We start from the raw sequence: 16,474 nt of genomic DNA, 5'->3' as shown, positions 1-16,474 counted from the left end.
TTTCACTTAAAATATAAACAATTAGGATTAAGCATTTAACCTATGATTAACTAAATTTTTCTAACGGATTTTTAAAGTAGGGACAAATTTAAAAACATTAAGACTTTTGTAGAACAACATATATCACGAAGACGCACAATTTTTTTAAAAAAATAAACGGTTAATTTTATCATTTCTATAAATTTTTTTTGAGAGATAAGTAGCATGCTACCTACTTCGTTTATTTCATTTAGAAATAAACTTAGCTAGAAATGTGAATCAACTAGAATTCGAACTTGGGTCTCGAGTATCAATCACCAAGCCCTTAGCCACTTGCTCTAGGGGCGGTCGGTCTCGCAACTACATTTTTATACAACACAAACAGTTGGAGAGGCCATATCATGATCGCATGGCATGAGACCATTTATATATATATATATATATATATATATGATCACTTTCCTTTATCATAGACTTTAATTAATCACCAAAATAAAGAGATATACAATAGAAAAATAATGTACAATCACTTGATCATCATTTCTAAATCTCTCTCTCTCCTAGTCTCCTTTAGTTCCTTTAAACCTTGCCCTATCTATACACCCAAAAGCCTATTTTCTTTTTCCTGATCAATCAATTTACTTAATTTGAAACTAATGTGATCTAATTTGGCTTAATTGATTCCATTAATTAATCTCTCCTTAAATTGACAAAAGAAAAAAATGTCATGTGATGCTATAAACCTTTATTGGTAGACCTTTTCGGAAGTCCAGAAATGGGTGTGCAAGGGCTTGGTCAGGCTCAGCTAACTCCCAACTGAACTTGAGCACAAGATAGTGCAAGAACACTGCCATCTCCAGCTTCGCGAGCTCCGACCCCGCGCAGAGCCGCGGACCGCCACCGTACGGCATGAAGTTGCTCGTTGGCGGCAGTGAAACCGCGCTGGATAAGCCACTCTGCGAGATAGCAAACAAACATAAATTGTTGAATTCAGATATTAAAAGTGCTGTTCTTCACTAGCTTAAGTTTTAATTATTATTGAGAATTTGGTAACTTAGGAAAGGGTAATATATAAGTAGGTAACTTTGAGAGAACCTATCACTTGTTGGAGAAACAAGTAAAAGCTCCAATGAGAAGCTTTTGCATCTTGCTTAACCAAAAATTTGCTATAAATAGAACTTAGTCGAAAAGCTCTAGGCAAAACGCACTTCTTCTGTATTTAAGAAGAATACTATGCCCCTTCGCCAAATTGGGCTTCACTAAGAAGTTTAGAGCTAGAGCCCATTAATTTGGCCGTATCTAGGCCGATCCGGGCCCAACTTTTCTTCTTCATTTAAAGAAAAATTCTACTAGGAATAAGAATAAGATATTTGATAGATTAGATATGTTTGAAGTTCTGAAGAGTATATTAGATATTTTCTCTAAATTTTATCACTTTTACGTGGAACCAAATTAAAGTTGGATCACATGTTTAATTAACTTCAGTCAAGTTTCTATCAGCTTATGTTCCGTTGTTTTAATCCGATTCTGATTTTTGAAAACTTACTCAGATTTCGTCTAATTCTATTATGATCATGCTAGGTTGCCGCAACACACTAGTAAAGCCTAGTACGTGCCAAGTACATGCTCGGAGTTAACAAGCAGGGATCTAAACAGGACAAATCTGGAGGCAGGTTCCACCGCCCCCCCCCCCCCCACTTTTCGCCAGATTGGGATGAATTCAGGGCAGATTAATTTTTATCCTATTTTTAGCCCTCACATACCACTCCATTAAGGATAGATCGAAACGGGAGTGAATTTGTGACAAATCGGGACAGATTAAAGAAAGAAACTAAGCTCCCACCGCTCACTCTATTTTTTTGACGGATCGAGATGGACTGAGCAGGGGAGGTTACAATTATCTATATTTTGGTTTCCACTCACTGGACGGACGGGGTTGGTTCTCCACCAACCCGGATCCATTTGCATCCCTATTAACAATGGTGATGTACGTGGTGCCCACAAGAATTGATTAGGCCAAGATGTGTGGTTGCTTTCACACAAGATTAGGCAAAGCCAAGCATGCCCATCGACCGAATCATATGGTGGTCCATGTATGACATCCTCATTTGATAGCTATGCCCATCATTTGCCATGATAACCAAGGCATGTATTTAATTTCACTCAATTTTTCAATGGACTAAGTTCAAATATATTGATGGTGCCAATGATCAATCCCACCAACAAAAAGATAAAATATTTAAAACACTATTTTCTGACTGCTTAAATCTGCTTTTTCACATCATATCAAAGAATGTGATCATAAGTTCAAATGCCACTACGAACACCTATGCTTTATTACGTAAACGGTGGTTGTCATATAGAGCCAAGACACTATTGGCAATTTATTATTGGCTAAAATAGGTTAAACAATTAATAGGTTCGAGTGACTAATAAGCTGAGTTAGGTGAGTCCAATAAGTTGAGAGTGGTTGCGGTCCATAAGGCTCAACAAAAGACCTAACATTTAGATAGGTCGAGGCAAGTTGAAATCCGTGAGCACTGTGGTTGAGCCGTTAAATGCAATGGCACACTTTCTATACTATGGCAATAAGCCTAAAAGACTAATAAGTTGAGTTGGATGAGCCCAATAAATTGAATGAGGCTACAATTTATGATAGATCTAACGGTAAAAGGCTCAACTATAGACCTAACATTTAGATGAATTGAGTTAGGTTGAAGCCTGTGAGCATTATGGTTGAGCCATTAAGGTGCGATGGCGCACTTTCTGGCCTATGACAATACACCTAAGAGACTAATAAGTTAAGTTGGGCGAACTGAATAAGTTGAATGAGTTTACAGTCTACAATAGACTTAACAGCAAGAGGTCCAACAATAGATCTAATATTCAGATGGACTGAGTCAGGTCGAAATCTATAAGCATTGTAATTTCATTCTTAAGTGCGATGGATACGTCCTTTCTATCGGTACGTGTTTTGGAATTGTTGAAAAATGCTTATGATCCACAAACACAACCCAAAATAACTTTGGATTCAGATCATAATTAAGTATAAGTAGACCCAACCCTATTTGGGAAAAAAGATAGACCTGATTTACTTATTCAACCTTTGAAGTAACTTAACATGTGTATGCTTACAATTTCCTTTTCTTTTGTTTAACTTACAACTAAGCCGCACTTATTCTTTTCTTCAGTGGTGTAAATCCCAATTGTGAATGGTCAGCCATATAGACCATCCTCATTTTCAAGTAAAAGCTTACTGTTATCATGTTGTGTTATTAAGGGCTTATTTGGGTTACTACAAGTAGCAGAAAGCAGAAAAAAGATTCTATGTCTAAATGCTAAAAGCGCAAATTTAGTGCTAGCTCTTCAATCTGCTGCAAAGAAAAGGTTTTGAGCAAGGATTTAAGTGCCGTGGCACAGGATCGTGCCGGAAACCTGCCGGCACGGTACAGCACGGTGCGTGCCGAGCCGTGTCGATACGTGCCGGTCAAAAATATTCTTGTGTGCCAACGCATAATAGCATGAAATATTTATTTTCTTTAGCAACAAATAATTCTAACTATTTATTATGTCTTTTTATCACATTTTTTGAACTTTATTGAGTAAATTACTTACTAATTTAAAGAATAAAGGGTTTTGAACTATGCCATCGGTACGGGGTCTGTATCGTGCCGGTATCTTGTTGGCACGGTACGATATGTTGGATACGGCCCGTGCCGACGGGCACTTGAAACCTTGGTTTTAAGGTTATGTCAATATAGTGCTTCTCCTAATACATAGATAGGTTGTACTATTTATATAATATTTTATCGAACAACACTAGAAATACAAAATTACAAGTTGCCGACTCGAATTATATTCTTGCAATCTGAAGTTTATTTTGCTTTTTCCCACATAAAAACACTATTTTTTCCTGTCAAATATTTGCTTGCTACTTCTTAGAGCAGAAAAGCTGTTCAAAAGGCCAGACAAATATTATAAAGTAATACGTAACACCTAATTTATTAATTGTGTCTAAAAGTAGTACAAGCTAACAAAATTATCATTTAAAACTATGGTAAAAGACTAATCGATTAAATGACATAGTTAACAGTGTTAGATGTATGCCCTAGAAGCCAACCAAGCCGACACATGCATTCTTTCTAAGATATAAATTTGTATTTGACTTTAAAATAGTATGAATAACTTCGGGTTCTTATTTCCATTCATATTGTGTATGTATCCATGAATCGTCCAAAGAATTAATAAGATGATGACTGATTGGCTTTAGTGCAAGTGGGAGATTGTTAGATGTATGCCCTAGAAGCCAACCAGGTCGACAAACAGAAGTTGATTACTAATAATATTCGAGAAAAATTAATCGCTAATTGTACCGTAATACTAACAATAAGCTGAAGATTTTTAATTTACCTTCCATCTCCAGGGATTAAACTGATGGGGATCTTGGTAGAGAGAGGAATCCAAATGAACAGCAGCAAAAACAGGTAGAATTTTCCATCCACGAGGAATATCATACCCTACAAAATCATACATACATAAATAACATGTCACTCCCATTTTGTCACCAAATCCTATATATTTACTTCGTTGAAGAATAAGAATATTCTACATGTGTATAAGAGAGAGAGAGAGAGAGAGAGAGAGATTAAAATTTGTACCTTTGTAGTGCACGTCTCGAATAACTCTTCTGTGCACAAACCTAACAACGTTTCCTAGCCGTAGTGTCTCATTTATAACCTGCAGAGGACCATAACATATATGTATCTCTCTATCTAGGTAAGCCAAACTACTATTTATAGCACAGTGACTTTTAGAAACTATGGCCTTTAGTTATTACAATCACTATTTTCAATTAAGCATTTCACCAGTAGAAATATCTAAAGCATTAAATGAAATGAGATTTTGACACAAAGAAGCAAATAAAAGTATTTTAATAAAATATTTTTCTCAAAAACACTGTTCAAGCAGCACTTCAACAAACAGCACTACAAATAGTACTCCTGCTTTGTATGGCCTTCAAACAACTTCTATACTCCAAAATACAGAAGAAAAGGAGCATTTAATTTTCAACTTAAAACTTCTGCTTATGCTTTTGGTTTTGTTACGAAGTTTATTATTAGTATGTCATTCAACGGTTCGATCAAAATGGTTCTCGAATTCGCTTACGCATTGGGTGAACTCCATCTTCTTGTAGTCTTCCCAGTTTAATCTGCTCTCTCCACAGTCCTTTTTCTTTCTGGCAATCTCAAAGTGCTCCTCCTAACCAATTGTCGCGAAGAAAAAGGAGTTATTCATTTGAAATTTGATCAACATTGTAATGACCCGACCCGCTAGCAACAATAACTCGTTGGTCCCAAACCAATGGCCCAAAATGCTTAAGCCCAGTTATTATTACTAGTGTGTAGGTTTAATATGTTCTAATTAGAATTAATTTTTCATCCGATGTGGGACTATTAGGGCGTTGCAAACATGCACAAACCAAGTGAAATTATTAAAGTGTTGTTCGGTACCCGCAGCTCGCGAACAGCTTTCGGGCATCCCTCGAGGAAGAAGATGGCTAGGGCTAAGGCCATCGACGACGTCTCGTGGCCAGCGAAGAGTAAGCTAAGTAAGAGATCAAGTATCTGCTCTTTGGAAAGTTTGGATTGCTTCATAGCCCATCCTAGAAGATCATCCTCCTCAATTATCTCCACCTTTTGATTCATTTTCCGCATCCTTTCTTCCATTTTCCTTTCTATCACTGTAAGAATCGCCGATCGCGACTGCAACACCATACCTCTCTTAATTAGATAATACAACATTTTATCGAAATTATTTCATTTCATAAGTTGAAAACCGATCATTTTCACTATGTCTACTCTGTCGATAATAATAATTATCTTGCTTATATATATATATCAGACTTTAAAACAGATCAGTATCATCCGTGTTTAAAACTTAATGCTATTAATGATCATCCTCTTCAATTAACTCATTCTGTTTCTTCATTTTTTGTTTTCTCTCTTTCATTTCTCGTTCTACCACCATAAGAATTTCTGATCGCAATAATTAGATATTGAAACTTTTCATCTATGGATAGATTACGTTTCTAAGAAAAAAGTTACTTAATTCAGTGTATCTTCTTGTGAAAAATGATCATATTCAATACATCTGCTCTGTTAATAAAAAACGTTATTTTATTACTGTCGAAGCTGAAAAGGAGATTTATATCGATCACTTTTTTAAAGCTTAATGGTATTGACGATCGATGACGAATATGTCCCTTAATCATTCATGTGTAATTATGAGGTGGGTCATCTAGCTAGCTTTCAATTTACTAAATAGTAAAATAGATTGATCATAAAATAAATAGAAGTAGCTGGAGATATGAATTAATTACTTGATTGTGACCTCTCATAAGCAAATAATTTTGTTGGAGTTATAATAATTAATGCTCTATGAACTTATTCTACCGACAAATTAATATGAACCACACACAACAATACATGTTTAAGAAATGAAACCATCCTAATAATCACATACATAATAATCAAGTTTTAGTTATTTTTCCAAAATTTCGATAGAATAAGCATGTTTTTTTTGTTAGGTATGAAACATTAATACCTTAGTTAAACCACGGTGCATGTTGAAATAAATACCAGAGTTTTAAAAGTTTTAATTTTACTACCTAACACAACAATTTTTTTAATATAAATACCTGAATTTTAAAATTTCTTATTTTACCAACAACACTTTTTTGACGAATTCAGTTACTCGCAAAATACTCCGTCAAAAATCATACAAATATCCTAAGATAGATAGTAAAATTATTTTTTTTTTTAAAGTTCAGTTATTTATTTCAAAATATATTACAGTTCTGATAAGATACTATCTGTGTTAAATATAAAAATATTTGAACATCTTTTCTACTAGCTTAAACTTTTAGAGTACAATAATTATTTTGTATATTTCACATGTTATCAGAGCAGAAATCATGAGTTCGAGTTCCGATCTGCATAATTCAAGTCCACGTCATCGGTCTAGCAACAAATCTCGAGCCCAGACGTGAGGGAAGGGTTTCGTATATTTCACATCGTATCAAAACAGAAGATTATGAGTTCAAGTTCCGCATAATTCAAGTCCACGTGATGGGTCTAGCGACAAATCTCGAGCCCTGACGTGAGGGAAGGGTTTCGTATATTTCACATGGTATCAGAGTAGAAGATCATGAGTTCGAGTTCCGCATAATTCAAGTCCACGTCATGGGTCTAGCGACAAATCTCAAGCCCAGACGTGAGAGAAGGGTTTCGTATATTTCACATGGTATCAGAGCAGAAGATCATGAGTTCGAATTCCACATAATTCAAATCTACGTCATCATGGGTCTAGCGACAAATCTCGTGGCCAGACTTGAGAGAGGAGTTTCTCTACCATATTTAGTAATCTATTTTATGTATATAACCATACCTTTAAAGCCTTGTAATATGGAGTGCCAGGAAAATTGAGAGGGGCAGAAACAACTCCTTTCATAAAAGTTATGTACTCTCTCCTCAGCTTCTCAGTCTCTGCCTCGCCCGGGTCCATGCTCATTATATTCTTTGCCATTAAATTAAAAGTGAACTGCATTAAGAAAAGACCAAAAGTAATGTACCCTTTAATTTAATTTTTTTTTTAAAAAATAAATACCTGTTTTATAGTTAACATGGTTTTGTGACTCATTTGATTAATTACTAGATCTTCAGTAGAATGTATCCATAGTTTTGCACTCTATCCTTTCACTTGAACAATTTTTTTTTAAAAAAAAAATCATGTCACAATAAAGTGAAAGTATGGGAACTAATTAAAGCTTCAGTTGTTCTACATGGAATAAATAAATGGGTACTTGTGGCCAACAAGCATCTTCAAAGGAGCAAAAAGAAATGATAATATATATATATATATATATATATATATATATATATATATATATATATATATATATATATAGACGTGGGCTGGGAGGTGCTTTCGGAAAGCACGGAGCGCTCGTTGCGCTCACTTTGTTTTCGATGTTCGGGCATTTCGACATCGACGATCGGCTCCGTATAGATTGATCATAGAGTATTTAAAGTACCAAGAAATTAAATTTTGCGATTTTTTCGAATTATTTGCCTAGTGAATCGAAGGGGCTCCAAAATCAATAATTTTCACGGCCGTGGTGAGCCGGTTGCACGTAATACGATGTAGAAATACCAAATCAACGGTGATTTTGATAGAAATTCTTTATACTCTATAAACAAGATCATATAACTTTGATCTAAAATTTTAATGTATATCATCATATTTTTGAAAGATTTTTATTTTCAGCTGTTGCTTTTGAGCCACTTCGATCTAGGCAAATGATATCGAAAATCGATAAAAATTTAAATTTTCGTAGATACTTTCAACATATGTGATCTAATCAGTCTAAACGGAGCAGATCGTCGTCATTTGAAAGTCCCAACATCCGAAAACAAAGTGAAGCACGGAGCGTCCGTGCTTCCAGAAAAGCACCCCAGACGCACTCTATAATATATAATATATATTATAAAGGTTCAAAGGGGGAAAAAATCTAATGAGATGTGCATGGACCAATTATGGGGACTATCCATAAAGCAACATTAATTTCTCTTCAGCTTCTTGCTATAGCACTAGCAAAAATTTTTTATAATTGTCGAACGTTTTACTAAAAATAACTGTTGCTGAAAGCAAAAGCAATTTCCTCAGTTTCTTGCTGCAGCAGTAGAGGGAAAAATTTCTAATAACTATCAAACGCTATACTAAAAATGACTATTACTGAAAGCAAAAGTAGAAGCGGAGATGCATATAGACGTCATCGTACCTTCTTGGCCTCGTCCTGGGCCGAGAAGGGCGGCCCCTCGCGCCACGACCGGAGCACGTGCAGCGCGTGCCGCTCGACCTCGGGGAGCAGGTGGTCCCTGAGCCTGGTGTTGCTCATGAAGTTGAGGGAGATCATCCTCATCTCCCTATGCATTTCCCCTACCAGCACCAGCATAGACCACTTCCCCAGTATCCCGCCGATGCTCCGCGGGTAGCTGCACTCGAACAGCCGCCCCTCGTTCTGCAGCACGAACCGGTTCAGCCCCGCGTCCGCCGATACCACCGTCGGGGAACCGAACAGGTCCGACCGGTAGATCTTTCCGTGCCTTAAAAAAAAAAAAAAGAAAAGAAATAGAGGGACAATTATGTGACAAAACCAGAGTATATGTTACACCATTTGATTTGCTCACTATCAAAATACCATGTTTAGTTCAATTCAACCAACCAATCAACCAATTCACTTTTTTTAATATAACTTTTAAATTTCAAAATCAAAGAAAATATAAAACATCTCACTCACTAGGCAGTGCGCATATGATGTACATAGTGGACATGGTCCAACTAAAATTCCCTAATAATAATGTATACCCTATATCACATGTTGCCTAGTGAAATATAATTATGCTTGTCTCCCTTATTCTTTCACTTCTTACACTGAATAATTCTATAATTAGTTACTACTAATGTTATGCTATAAAAATATATATACATGTATATATATTATACTAGAGAAATGTTATTTATACACCTCAAAGTAGATCGTACATCTTATAAATATTGAGATTTTTTTAAAATTTTAATATTACAAAAAGGATTGATAAGACTACTTGAAATATTTTGATTTTTAAAATATGAAATTTATATTCACCTTTTTTTTTTTTTATATATACAGATAGTATTGCTCTCTATATTATAAAAACTAATATTGTTAAGAAATCTAGCAATAAATAAGAAATGACAAGTAAAGTCACAAGTTAAATCGGTCAAACAGAAAACATGACCTAAAACAGCACCCATCATGACCTTCACATGGTAATTCTAATCAATCATTAATAAGTGGTCCTTATGGCATAACAAAATAGCAACAACAAAATTATAAATTGCAACAAATAAAACAAATATTCTATAAAAATCCTCCAGAAAAATTATTAGGCATACAAAAAAAATATATATATATATATACTATCACATCACTCCTACATTAGCAATACAGTAAAATTTAATCAAGTATATTAAATTATAAAATTTAATTGCAACTATTTAGAAAATTTAAAAATCAAAATATCATGCAACTGACGGATTAAGAACCAAAAAAATAAATTAGATTGTAAAACTTAATCATAATTATTTAAAAAATACGAGTCAAAAATTATAATAATAAATTAAAATTTTGAAACTAAATTTTAATACTTCTGACAGATTGAAAGTCAAAAGTCTCTATAAATTCTCCTATAGAAGTTGTTGCGGACAACAAGTAATACAACAATATTTAGTTGACTAAACTAGATCGTAAAATTTAATCATAATTATTCAAAAAGTTCGAACAAAAACTTATAATAAATTAAGATTTGAGAACTAAAGTGTTACGCGTTACCTGGAGATGTGGTTCTCCATGAATTCTCCCACGGAGGCCGCCGGGTGGGGCTTGAGGTAGGCGAAGGTCTCGCCAACGAGCGGCCAGCCCACTCCGCCGCCGCCAGGCGGAAGGTTGAGCTGCCGCTCCTTCCTTCTTCTCCTCCAATAGTGATCATAGAATAAGACCAGTAATAACAACAATAAGAAGAAGGAGAAGAAGAAGCAGCAGCTCCGGAGAAGATGAAGAAGCGCTTCTTTTATCATAGGAGAAGAAGATGTATCCAACTGAAGCAAAAGAAGGGGGATATATACTACAAATGCTATCTTACTATATATATATATAGAATATGTAGTAAGCTTTTATTACAGTATTATATGTGTGTGTGTGTGTTGTAATTGGGTTTGGAATTTGGAGCAGGAAAAGTGAGATTGGTGGCTCATCTTTGTCTCGCTTTATAGAGTTGTTTTAGGAAGGGGGGGAGGGGGGGTGGTGCTTTGAAATTCGTGCAGTGGGGAGTGGGGGTGTGCTTTGAAAGTCGTGCAGTGGGGGTAGTGCCCACGACAGCGGCGAGGGGAGGTAGGATTTGGGGGTTGGGACGAGCCGCTTTGGGGGGTTTTGTTTCTCTGCTCGTCGCTTCTGATTTGAGACAAAGCAAGAAAGATAAAAATTTGGAGAAATAATAATAATAATAATAAAAATAATAATAATGTATATATAGGAAGGAGTAGAGTTATTGTACTATTGAAAACATAGAAGAACAGATAATTTCTACTTTTTTTATCATTCATAATCTTTTGATTAATATTATTATTTTATAAGGATCACTCACCGTAGAGGAGACTACAATTATCATAATCATATAATTTTTTATCCAAAGACTAAAAAGTCGAAAACACCAAGTTTCTATATTTCCGATTGCATATATAGTAGCTCTTCGTATATAGAAAGCTCATAAATTTTGGATTTTTTCTTTATAGAGGAAAGAAAAATGCTATTTGTATGCTAATACATAAGTATTAGAGCTTGGTTTCTTGAAAAATTATAGAAAAAAATTTCAAAACGAAAATTTTTTATCTATTTTTTTTTTGTTTTCTGTCTATTTAGTTATAAGAAAGGCTGCTTTTTTCGGATTTTACACCAAAAAAAAAAATTAGTATTTTTGTTTTTCGATTTTTTTTTGAAAAAAACAAGAACAGTACTACTTTTTCATAAAGTGAGAAAAAAAAATCAAATTAAGAACTAGTAGCCTTTGGAATCAAACAGGCAAAAAACGAGAAAAGAGATTTTCCATAAATATATACTTTTCTTCGTACTTTTTGAGGAACCAAATTAACAATCTCTAAAAGAGTGTGTAAATTAATCTTACACTTTAGCATCTAAGAGTCATTATAATATTTGGTGTCTCAGTAAATTTGATTTATAATATTAAAAATCTCAAAGAATATAAGCTGTAGAATGTATGACGTAAGATCTATACCCTTTTAATAACGTACTATTATTATCTTTCTAAGCATAAATTTTACACCTCATTCATTCTGAGGTTTAAATAATTTTTTTGGAGTTTTTGTACTAAAAAAGATGATAAAACTAGTGAAAAAATAGTGGTCTTTGGATGACCAGAGTATAGGATTTAAATCTAGGGGCGTACATGTAGCATTGCTCTTCTTCAAATAGATGTATGTGTAGTGTTCCTGAGCTTTGGATAGGATTGGCTTCAGTATTATAGACTGGTCGACATCTCTGGAGAGTGTCGGACTGAGTCGGAGTCAATTCTGCACGAATTGGATGCAGAATTGGACTCGGCGCACTCAAATAAGCAAAACTGGAGTTTTGCCANCTGCAGGTAGAGGTTTTGTTTCGAGTTTATGTACATAGTGGACTTAACTCGCTAGTGCGAGTAGCTTTGTATTTTGAATTTGGACTATGTATATGAAACTCAGTTTGTTTAGCTTCTGTTTTCTCTAACAGCTCTCTACTACTGTTCGTAGTAGTGTTTGTTTTACAGGTACAGCTATCGCTTCGTATACAGGGGAAATTCCTTTGTATACGGCGGATTTATCGGCGCGTCCGGGGAAAGTGTAATCCGGGGCGTGACAGTATGATTGTTTTATTTTGATAATTAGATCATCTAAATTTATTAAAAAGTTGGATAGGCTCACATCCTTCGTCAAAATTATTAAATTCACAGCCATTTTGATAGCATGTTTTGCACAAAACCTTATAATATTTGAAATATTATACATTAGAATAAAAGAATTTTTTTCATTTTTTGTGCTTCGAAATTTTCTATAATAAATTTGCAAATAATATAAGATCCAAATGGTTGTATAACTAGCAATTTCAATTAATTAAGGAGGGAGACATTAAATTATTTTATAAGTTAGAGGGTCTCTATAAATTGAAAGTTTCTGGCACCTACACTACAACAAAAACGCTCTATAGCGACATTTTTAAATGTAGGTACATGTCAAAAAAGTGCTGCTAGCTAAAATTACCGACACTTTTAAAATGTGTTGCTATATGTGGGGTCGCTAGGTATATAGTGACAGTTAAAGAGTATCGCTATAATCTAAAAGAATGCTGTTAATTTACCAACACTTATTTAAGCATTTAGCAACCGCCGAAACTCTATTTCGTTGGCTGCGGTAGCGGAGGAAGACGACAGTAAAAGCTCTTTATCTAGAATTTCAGTGGATTGAGTAAAGAGAGAAGAAAATATGGTAATTGATTTTTTTTTTTTTTTGCTTTTCTGTTTGTAATCGGACCAAATGGACTGGGTGTGGTGGGTTGAGTAGAGTAATCTTTTATTTTTGGTTGGATTGGGCTTTATATTTAGGCATTAGCAGATATTTTTTTAAGTTTTAGCATAAATGGGACACTTACTCAAAAGTGTCCCAAACATGTGTCCCTATAACCTAATTCTGTTGTAGTGCTATTTGCGAAATAGCTAAAGGTGATAAATTTGTGTGGTTATTTGTTAAAAAATATGAAATAATCGTTATACTTTGAAAGCTTATACTCGTAGAAAATAGTGTTTAAATATTTGACTCGAACTCAGAACATCCTGTTTTGATATTATATTAAAGAATATAAAACAACCATGACACTATACAAACTTACGGTTATAGAAAATAATGTTTAAATATTTTTATATTTAATAGTATTTTATTTTATTTTCTAAGTTTTTTTTTCTTTTTTTATGCTTATTTGGACATTGCCGTATACTTATATAACTAGTTCGTTAGAAGCAAAATAAATTCCCCTATTACATCTCCATCAACAGATTCAAAATGGACGATGTGTAAGAAGTACAATAATAACTAAGTGGGGGATAGAAAAAGTACAAGCAGTATCAAGGAATAAAAGCATTAATGGATCTTCCTCAGTTCACAAATGGTCCTATATCCACACTCTTGTTTCTATATTATATATATATTAATATATTAATGCAAAATAAAATATTTTCTTTAAAGGATGTGTCATTTTGGACTTGTTTCAAACTAGTATCAAACTAATTTTATAGTCTTGTGAAATGGTGAGAAATCTAGCGAATTAGGATATATAATAAGACAATTTTATATTAAAAAGATGTCAAAAAAATTTTTCTTATATTTATCTGTAGTATATTTTCTTTTTCAGATGTACATCTTTATAGTGATGTAGTAGGTTTTATTCTGTAAAAAGTGATGTAATTAACGACATGGCGGTCGATTGGATATGGGTTGCTCAGTTTAACGACATGGCGGTCGATTGGATATGGGTTGCTCAGTTTAACGACGTGGCGGTAGATTGGATGTTAGTGAACATGGATTTATTTTGTCTTTGAGAAGCAATCGAAATTGCCGCACTAATCGACCCTAAGGTGAGTTAGCATTCTGTCATTGGCAAAATAGATCTTTGGGTAGTCTGGTGCCCATACATGGCGGTCGATTGGAGATGGGTTGCTCAATTTAACGACATGGTGGTCGATTGGATATGGGTTGCTCAGTTTAACGACATGGCGGTCGATTGGAGATGGATTGCTCAGTTTAACGACATGGCGATCGATTGGAGATGGATTGCTCAGTTTAACGACATAGCGATCGATTGGATATGGGTTGCTCAGTTTAACGATAGAGTTCTAAACTATATACTTAGAATTCAATCACATGATATCAAGTTCATTTGAACTCTAATATATATACTTAGAGTTCATCCGACTAACCCTAATACAATCACAAGTAACATATAAGTGAATAAAGAAAGATTTTCCAACTAGCTATTACATCACTTGCATTCATCATTTACATCAAGACTACATATACATCTTCCAAAATGAATATATACAATGTTTATCTCCTACTAGCATAAACCCAAAATACATGCAACTCCCAAATAAATACATCAACATCTCTCAAGTGCCCAGGTACTCTAATGCAAATAGAAGCTGCTAACTAAATTAGGGCGCTATGCCCTTACCACGATCCTCGTCGGGAGCACTCGAACTCGGCCCTGCAACAAAGTGGGGTGAGAACTATTGTCCATAGTTTCCAGTGGGTTCGACCGCCGATTCCGCCGATCTCTCCACTAGGTCTAAGTAGGCATAAGCAGGTAGATAGATAGATAGATATGAAATTGAAGTGCAACATAGTAAGCAATTTGCAACATTCTGCTATGCTTTCAATAATCAAATGGATGAGTTACAACATAGTATGCAATCTACTACGTCAAGAAACTATGTCACTCTTGCTATCATTCAATCACGCGGCTCACCTGTAGGTGCCGCATCTACTAAATCTCACAGGTGAGGACCTGCTCACTCACCCGACTCATAATCTAGATGCCACAACTCAATTTCAATTTCACAGGTGAGGACCCGCTCACTCACCCAACTCACAATCAAATCTCAAAGGGGAGGATCTGCTCACTCACCCGAGACCGTCTGCGGGACCCCATAAGACTATCCCTTGGGACCCCATAAGGCTATCCCTCGTGTGATAAACTCCGGAGCGCACTGCTTGTGCGGAGCGACCGCCTACAAGCTCTGAACAGACATGTGAGTATGATTAAATCCTCGTCACTAAGAATACCCTGCCATTAGGGTCAATATCCACTAGGGAACTATTTGATCCCTAAGTTCAACATGCAACAAGTATTTTCATCTATACACTACTTGTCATGCCACTCGTCAAGTTATCAACCTTGTCTAGGTGCCATTCGTTCTTTGGTTCTCGTCAACACAAGATTAAGTTCATCATTTAACTTTACCACTATAGAGTTCTAGGTCACAATTCCTCTATTCTCATGCATCCCAACTCAAGTGCCAAACTTAAGTTACTACACTACTAAGGATCATGCAAGAATGGAAATGCGACTATCCAATACCCTATCATGCATAATACTAACATGCATATGTAATCAACAGTATAACTCAGACATAGAGGGAAGCTCAGTTGCTTCGGGATGACACCACCCACCTTCTAGTGCTATCACGATGCTACGATTCCGGTTCCGTGATTTTAGGAAGCCTACGCCGCGAGCTGCGACAATCAGTACTAAAACCGGCTCTTTCCTCGATTCCTTCACGTACACTCGTCGGATTGCCGAACCGAGCTCACCAACACGTTAGAATACCTAGCAATTAGGTTAGAGAGAGATCAATTTCTACTTTAGATCTCATTTGGGCAAAACCCCCTTTTGGATGCCCTAGATTCTTATTGTTGCAATAAGCCACACCAAGCTATTATTTCAAGTAATAAATAAGATCTACTACTCCTAGAGCATCAACATATACCATTTCTAGGGTATATAAACAAATCCCTAGCCATCTACCATGAAAAGGGCTCAAAAGCTTACCTCTACTAAGCTTTTGCCTAAGCAAAAGAAAGAAGAAGGTGAAGAAGATGATGGTGATCCTTCTCCAAGCTCCAATCTAGCTCTCCTTCTTCTTTTTCCTCTTGATCCACTTCTAGAGAGAGAGGAAGAGCTTCTAGAGAGAGAGAGGGTGTTTTGGGTGGTTGCAAATGAGAGAAATGAGAAGGAATGAGTTCTACATCACCCATATGCCTCCACTCATGCCACAATTGCAAAACAGTCCCTCAA

The 16,474-nt window shown here is 35.3% G+C and overlaps 1 protein-coding gene across 1 annotated transcript; it reads right to left on the bottom strand.

Moving 5' to 3' along the window:
- On the bottom strand, positions 422 to 10,848 carry LOC109718748 (cytochrome P450 90B1-like). Its single transcript, XM_020245146.1, has 8 exons — positions 10,412 to 10,848; positions 8,819 to 9,143; positions 7,426 to 7,578; positions 5,490 to 5,741; positions 5,146 to 5,238; positions 4,638 to 4,716; positions 4,390 to 4,496; positions 422 to 935 (listed from the first exon to the last, which is right to left on the bottom strand). The coding sequence occupies exons 1-8, from the start codon at positions 10,654 to 10,656 to the stop codon at positions 705 to 707; spliced, it is 1,485 nt and encodes a 494-aa protein (XP_020100735.1). The 5' UTR covers positions 10,657 to 10,848; the 3' UTR covers positions 422 to 704.

The sequence above is a fragment of the Ananas comosus genome, linkage group 1, assembly GCF_001540865.1.
Source record: "Ananas comosus cultivar F153 linkage group 1, ASM154086v1, whole genome shotgun sequence".
Classification (NCBI taxonomy): Eukaryota; Viridiplantae; Streptophyta; class Magnoliopsida; order Poales; family Bromeliaceae; genus Ananas; species Ananas comosus.
The sequence above is the reverse complement of the archived record's forward strand: the minus strand, read 5'-3'. Positions and strand labels throughout refer to the sequence as shown.

Excerpts from the sequence above, each read along its gene's own strand:
- LOC109718748 (XM_020245146.1), bottom strand. The coding sequence starts at position 10,656 with ATGATAAAAGAAGCGCTTCTTCATCTTCTCCGGAGCTGCTGCTTCTTC. Across the intron at positions 9,144-10,411 it reads ATGGAGAACCACATCTCCAG|GCACGGAAAGATCTACCGGT; the intron begins GTAACGCGTAAC and ends TTTTTTTTTAAG. Across the intron at positions 5,239-5,489 it reads AAGCTGTTCGCGAGCTGCGG|GAGGAGCACTTTGAGATTGC; the intron begins GTACCGAACAAC and ends ACAATTGGTTAG.